Source organism: Crinia signifera, chromosome 4 (genome assembly GCF_055691185.1).
Source record: "Crinia signifera chromosome 4, ASM5569118v1, whole genome shotgun sequence".
NCBI lineage: Eukaryota > Metazoa > Chordata > Amphibia > Anura > Myobatrachidae > Crinia > Crinia signifera.
Genome location: NC_139220.1, coordinates 325,870,530 through 325,878,576, shown reverse-complemented (window position 1 = coordinate 325,878,576; position 8,047 = coordinate 325,870,530). Strand labels below are relative to the sequence as shown.

General features: G+C 40.3%; 1 protein-coding gene across 1 annotated transcript; it reads right to left on the bottom strand.

The window, feature by feature from the left end:
* Positions 1-280: 280 nt before the first annotated feature.
* LOC146073444 (olfactory receptor 11L1-like) lies at positions 281-1,198 on the bottom strand. The gene has a single exon (XM_083180622.1). The coding sequence runs from the start codon at positions 1,196-1,198 to the stop codon at positions 281-283; it is 918 nt and encodes a 305-aa protein (XP_083036748.1).
* Between the last annotated feature and the right edge of the window lie 6,849 nt (positions 1,199-8,047).

The window sequence follows — 8,047 nt, the reverse complement described above, 5'->3', positions numbered from 1 at the left end:
GCTATTTATTTGTACTGTATTTTTGTTATTTATTCAATGTTATGCCAAGCTTTGTCTCCCTGTATTGTTCCTTTGTATGGCGCTGCGAAACTCTTGTGGCGCCTTATTAATAAAATTATAAGAATAATCAGAACTTTTAAGTACATTAATATCAGGAAAGCATGATATAAAACCATCAATGGGTGTTATTAATCTGGGTAACCTAAATGCAAGACACTAACCAGGAAAGTAGATTAGGTATGAGCAGTATGACAGGGGTGGAGCTATAAATTTAAACAAACTAAAATTCTGTTTTTATTTTTTTTAAAGCCTCCTTAAAGTCTTTATTCCTTATGCTGTATACGAATGGATTAAGCAATGGTGTCCCTACAGTGTAAAGCAGTGATAATACCTTGCTGGTAGCTAATAATTGTCCTTTGGTTGCAACCATGTACACAGAAATGAGACTCCCATAAAATAGACATACAACAGTCAGGTGGGAGCTGCAGGTGGAGAAGGCTTTCTGTCTCCCACTGAGGGACTGGATCTTCAGGATAGTGGTGATGATATACACATAAGAAACAATGATCATTATGAATGGAAAGATGACAATGATAACACCCAATAAACTTGCTTGGAGTTGTTGAAGTGAAGTATCTGAACAAGAAAGTTCAAAAACAGGAAAAAAATCACAGAAGAAATGGTCAATTACATTTGGTCCACAAAAGTCTGAGTTCTGTAGAGCTATAGAATCCATCAAAGCAAAGAGGAAACTCAAAACCCATGACACAATGACAGAAGTCACACAAAACGCTTTGTTAATGATAGCGTTATAACGCAGTGGGTTACAGATGGCCACATATCGGTCGTAAGACATCACCATGAAGATAAAACACTCCAAAGACTCTGTAAAACCAAATGCATAAAGCTGTGATATACAAGCAGCAAGAGACATGGTGCCACCATCATGTAGGACAATATAAAGTAAGTAAGGGAGAATGTCCGTGGCCATCAGAATGTCTAGGAAAGACACTTGTGTAATGAAGAAATACATTGGAGAGTGAAGATTGTTGCTCATTGAAACTAACGTAATGACTGTGACATTACCAAATATAGTAACCCAGTAAATGATGAGAAAACATATAAACAGAAGATTATTCAAGTTGTGAATATTTGGAAACCCCAGGAGAATGACATAAGAGATATTTTGCGTGTGCATTATAAGAACAGATCTGAAAGTCAAGCATACGTCATCATACCTAGCAGTAATTCATCAATTCATACCACGGATTATACCGTATTTCAGAATATTTTTATATTTCAATGAGGTATCTTCCATTTATGTTGTATATAAACATCAAACACATGGATTACACACAAATATATTTTATTTGTGCATGAAACAAGGTTTCAAAACATGAAACAAAGTTTGTGCACTATATCAGGCACTGAATGTGAATGCCAAGCAATCATTTTCCTACACATATTTAGTGCCAATTACATATAATTTCCCCAGTAATGTCAGTTACAGATGTCCCCAGTGGGTTTTTAGCAAAAATAAAAAATTGCATTCTGGAAACTATGGATAAGTAATATTTGGAAAAGGGGTACTTAACCTGTACCTCTGTTTGGTATCTATATGGCTTATTCATTCAATCTCGTCCTTTCCTGCCTCAGTTCAATCAATAACAGGATCTTTTATTAGCAATGTCTAGTTGTGGACATCATTACCTGTTTAAAATTCAGTTTGTTTTAAATGTTATATTAACATTTGTTTTTATCTATATGATTTAAATCCCCCGGAAATGGTAGTGTGTAGGCTTTTAGTAAAAGCTGGATATGGGTCCTGGGGTATGGACGTGAGAGAGAAGACAGGGTCCCATCCATAATGACAGACTTCAGCCTGGCAATAGGCTAATTACTGCCTGTAATGCATTTTACCTTCAGGTGATGGGAACGGCCATGGGGACCAGGTTCGCGCCAAGTTACGCCAACCTATAAATGGGCGAATTTGAGGACTAAATGATTTGGGGAAGTGACTTTGCAGCTAACCTGGTCCTCTATGGCTGTTATATTGATGATCTATTTATTATTTGGGAAGGGGACCAACGATCAGCACAATGTTTTGTTAATCACCTCAACTCTAACACTTTTAATTTATATTTCACCCACTCTTTACACGAAAACCGGACCTCTTTCCTGGATTTGACCCTTGAAGTAAAAGCAAACAAAATTGTCACTTCCAATTACACAAAAGAGGTTGGCTCCAATGCATACCTTCATTTTAACAGTGCCCATTATCTTCCTGCACTGAACATAGCACTTTTGAAGTCCAAGCGAGAGAAATGATCGCCTCATTTGAACAAAGGCTCTCTATTAACTAAAGAATGATTATCTAGTTAAAGATGTCCTTCCCCCTGATCCAGTGTTTGTATTTAAAAAGAATAGGACCCTCAAAAATCAACTAGCTCCAATTATGCTAAAGGAAATAAAAACTGACCCAACCCCCTCTAACATAACCTGGTTAGGCCCTAAACCGAATGGCTTCTTCCGCTGTGGAAGTAACAGATGTATCACATGTATCACATGTAATCACATTAAAGTTCGCTCCACTGACCCCCTTTTAGATGGAGAAGGCAACACTATACAAATGAATGGCTTTATTACCTGCAATACTGAGTATCTTGTTTATTTATTGAGTTGTCCTTGCAGACTCAAATACGTAGGAAGGACTACTAGACAAGTAAAAGTCCGTTTTTTGGAACACCGTCGAAATGTGTCCAAACATTATGTCAATCACAGCATCTCAAGACACTTTCATGAGGCACATGCTGGAAACCTGGAGGGGCTTACCCTTATGGGTTTGGAACACATTACTAAAACCTCTAGAGGTGGAGATCGATTTAGGAGACTGTAGACAAGAGGTCTACGGGATGTATAAACTACGTACGGTTTATCCAGATGGGCTTAATGAGACAGTATAGCTTAATGCTATTATAGATTGAAAGCCCCTCCCCCCCAAACACTTTGCTACATATACCCTCCTTCCTCCCCTCTACATCTCTATATCTAATTTTTAAGTATATTGTGTTCATGAATGTATATTTGGGCATGTTTCTGCCCCTAAAATGTAAAGGTCCTTTTGATTTTTACATTTTTTTAAAAATATACATATATAGCCAATTGTGTAAATCCTCTAAGAAATTTAAGCTATACAAATTGGCAAAATTGCACCAGCACAGCGTAGATGCGCAAAGATTAATAAACTCTATAATCTATAATTAATTTTTGTAACACTCTCTATTAAGAGTGATTATTATTATAATATACACAATCTGTACATGCACATGTATGAGAACCAGCACATTATGTCACATGATCAATTTTCACCTTTTATGTTTTTTTATGTGAGATAAATTGATGACCTCTTCATGGTGTGGACTGGCGGTTTGGATCGCTTGACTCTTTTTGTGGACTATTTAAATTCTCTGGAGACCACTATATGTTTCACTATGTCTTTTAGTGACCACTATATCAGCTTTCTTGACATTGGCATGATTTTGACTGATGGCTCATTATTGACACAAATTTACAGAAAACCAACTGATAAAAACACTTTATTAATGGCAGACAGTTTCCATCCCATGCCTTTAAAAAGAGGTTTGCCGCTATCACAACTTCTTAGGGTTAGATGCATTACTTCGGATGACAGTGTAATAGCAACAGCACTTACTGTAATGGGTGACAGATTTATTAACAGGGGTTACCCTGAACATGAGATGCATGATGCTATTACTCATTGTGAAAACTTGTCACAGGAACAGTCCTTAGTGTCTACTACTAAAAATAGTTCAGAGGATAGACTAACGTTTGTAAGCACTTATTCTATAGCGACTAAAAAGATCAGAGAAGTCATCCATAGTCATTGGCACATGCTACAGGCCGATGACACTATGGGACAATTCTGTGACAAGTTGCCTATGTTCTGTTATAAAAAAAGCAGTAATGTTAAAGATCTGGTTGCTAAGTCAGACTTGTTACCTAGAAATAAATTTGAGTGGCTTAGTCCTGTGAATGGCAGTTTTAGATGTACTAAATGTGTGAATTGCCAGCATATGATAACTTCCTCTGTCTTTACAGAACCTAGTACATCCAGGACTTACCCCATACGTTTTCATCTTGATTGTGACAGCCACTTTGTGGTGTATGCGATAATCTGCCCATGTAAAATGTTATATATCGGCAAAACCATTAGGACTGCAAAAGAAAGAATTGCCATGCATCGTTCATCTATAAAGAAAGCTATGGTCTCCATTGACAGCAGTACGCCACCAGTCACTAAACATTTTCATAATTGTGGACATACTTTGAAGGATTTCCGCTTCCAACCCTTGGACCACATACCCCCTTTGAGGAGAGGGGGGGACCGTGGCAATTTGTTACTCCGGAGGGAGTGCTATTGGATCAACCTGCTTAATTGTACCTCACCCAATGGACTTAATGAAGAACAATCGTTACATTGTTTCCTTTGATCAAGTGTTACATTTGTCCTTATTCCTATGGACGATCATTACTATATATGGCGTCTTTTGATGCATCTGATACCATATCCGGATTACATTGTGTGTATATTTATTTGTGTTTTATTTCTATTTTTTATTTTTACCGGTGACCCTGAGTGCAAGTCTTTAGAAACCTGCAGTTTTTCCATTTTTTCCCCAGTTAGGCGATCGACGGGAGGGGAATCAGGCCTGTAGCCTGTCAGATGCCCTAGCTTCTACTGCACCGCTCGTGACTGCGGTGATCCTTGACTGTTAGTTGGGGACACCCGCAAGCCATTGGCGTGTTGCTGACAAGCAGAGTGAGACTCGTTTCCATGGACACGGACGCCGAGGCTGGTTCCCACCCAGCCAGACGACGTGTGCATGACGTCGACGTCCCCTACTGCATGTTAGGAGGTAGCCATGGTGACGACGCCATGTACGGCGAAAGCCGGAAACAGCGATGTGTCACTTCCTGGCCGCAACTCCAAGCTTTGAAACGTTGCTTGTATATAGGTAGCTGCAGTGATTTGAACCAGACAAGCACACAGGTGTCAGGTATTTTGTTGTTTGTGCACGCTATTTATATCCGGTCTCCTAGAAGGGTCACTTATGCTCCTGAGGAAGGTGATAGCACACCGAAATGGCCGTCGGGCATCAGTGACCCTCTAGGTTAGGTTGACCACCAGGCTGCATCTGCCATGCTGTTGTTTGGATTCGGTAATTTGTATATGGACTTTTTTACTATGCTGGTGTGTCCACCTATATGACTATTAAATATATTTTCACTTTTTTGCTACTTCATTGTGTTATGCTGGCCTCTAATTCTTTGCTATATATATATATATATATATATATATATATATATATATATATATATATATATATATATATATATATATATATATATATATATATGTATATATATATACTCCAAACGAAAAGAGCACTCAGGAGACTTGGCATTAATACAATTATGTTGAATCTATGGCAAGTCTCTTGAGTGCGCTTTTCGTTTGGAGTATACATGTGCAGTATTTGTGGCACCGGGAGCAGCTGTCTGTATTAGAGTGCCAGCATAAGTGGATTGGTATATATATATATATATATATCCAACCTGAGACGGCACTCCCAAACTTTCAATGTGCAATGTCAATGTCCCACTAGGGGAACAACAATGAGTGTGGTGCCCTCCGGACTGGACAGCAGCACGCTGCCAGTAATGCAGGCTGACGAGGGGGCGGCGGCACTCAAACCAAGAAGGAGACAGCAGACAGTTGTACTGACGTTTCGGGACACATCAGTCCCTGTATCAAAGTGCTGGTGAGACAAAGTCATATACAATTAAACATACCTTTATATCTGGGACCCGTCCACGTAGTCCGGCGTGGCGCCGGGAGGTGCAAGGTGATGACATCATCCAACCCGGACGCATCGCGGGATCACATGGAGGAGATCACGTGGTCTAGAAGACACCAATACAAACAGGTTAAAAACGTTGCTAAGGCAACGACATGTAAACAAAACAGTGCATAAGAGTTTCAATGCTGTATATCAAAAATATGCATAATCAGATACCGTGACACCCTATTTTATAGCTAAGCACAGTAAAATATATAAGATCCAGTTAACTTAGGCACCGTCTGCAGTGACTTAAGGAAATTAAAAAAAACTGATATGCAGCACAGTACATGCTGCAATATCACTAAGACTGCCCAAATAACTGCTAAATAAATGAGACTGATAGCACAGGCTGGCCCTATCCATTACAAAAATTGTGACAGACCCAGGTTTTCATTTAAGCCTCGAGGGGCTAATGTGTCAAGGCAGAAGATCCACCTGCATCCCGCTCTTCTAATGATCCCCGACCGATCACCACCCTGGATTAAGGGGGGACATGGTCAATGATCCTATAGCATAGCGTAGCCAGTGGATGCCTAGCCTCAATGAAGTGCCTGGCCATGGGGAATTCACTGTGGCCAGCAGCAAGTCCAATCTTGATGTTGGACCGGTGCGCCGCTGCCCGTTCCTTAAAAGAACGATCGGTTTTGCCTATTTAATGGTGCCCGCAAGGGCAACTAATCATATAGACCACGAATTGTGTACTACAACTCATTCTATGTTTAGTCTTAAAATTCTTCCCAGAGTAGGGATGGAAGAATGTATCGCCCTGTACCATGTAGTTGCACGTAGTGCAACCACTGCAGCAACAACATCCTGGTTTCGGTGTTCCCAGAAATGTGGATGGTTTGGATGGGGGGAATCTTACATCATTCTTGACCAGATGGTCTCTAAGATTTCTGCCCCTTTTGTATGCACACATGATGGATTTGTTGTGCAAGGCTGGTAATTGGGGATCCGTGGATACCAGGGGCCAGTATTTACGGGAAATCTGATTTAATTGAGAGCTTTTGTTGTGAAAGGAATTAACCCAAATTTCTTTGTTATCAGTTGTGGCTGAGCTAGTGGGATTCAAAGCCTGCTCCTGACTAATAGACATGACTTTCTGTTTGGAATTGGACAATTCTTGATGGTCATATCCTCTTGCCAAGAACTTGTCCACCATTTTGTTAAGGGAGCATTCCAGATCTTGAGGTTCGCTGGAGATGCGCAGTACTCGCAGCATCTGCGAAAAAGGGAGTCCCTTTTCCAATAGAATAGGATGGTGGCTATTGGCAAGGAGTATGTTATTCCTATTGGTTGTTTTAGTGTACAGGGAGGTGGTAATTCTTCCATCAATCAACTTAATGTTGACATCAAGATATTGTACCTGTGTACAATCTATGTTGAAAGTCAATTTTACAGGTGAGTCCGTCTCATTATGTGTCATAATGAGGTTCTTCAATCTCTCCGCTCCAACATGCCAGATGACCAGTAGGTCATCTACAGTATGTATCTCAGATACAAGATGACCGCATCCTTCACTTGTGGGTTTAGCGAACAATGGGGCCACTGAGGACCCCATCGCACACCCTTTGCGTTGGAGGTAAAACTTACCGTTGAACATAAAATAATTACGCTCCAACGTAAGTGACAGTAATTTCAAAAAGAAATTGATCAGTGGACCTGTGTATAGTGGATTGTCAGTGATGATCAGGGCCACTGCCTCCAGTCCACTACCATGCGGGATACATGTGTATAGACTGGACACATTGACCGTGCCCAACACACAACTACTGGGCAGATGTTCCAGACTAGACAATTTGTGTATGAGGGCATTGGTGTCCTTAAGATAAGAACCCATGCCCTGTATGCAAGGCTGCAAAAAATTATCTAGGTAAACCGATACTGCCTGGTACAGGGACCCCCTGGCCGATATAATAGGCCTGCCCGGGGGGTTGACAAGGCTCTTGTGTATTTTTGGCAATAAATACAATAATGGCACAACTGGATAAGGAGTACACAAAACTTCTCTAGTGGATGCAGTAATTGTATTATCCTGTACAGCGGAATCAAGAATGGAGTCCAATTCTATTTTATATATCTGAGTAGGATCTTCGGAGAGGAATGTATAAACCTCCATATCA

Excerpts from the sequence above, each read along its gene's own strand:
- LOC146073444 (XM_083180622.1), bottom strand. The coding sequence starts at position 1,198 with ATGCACACGCAAAATATCTCTTATGTCATTCTCCTGGGGTTTCCAAAT.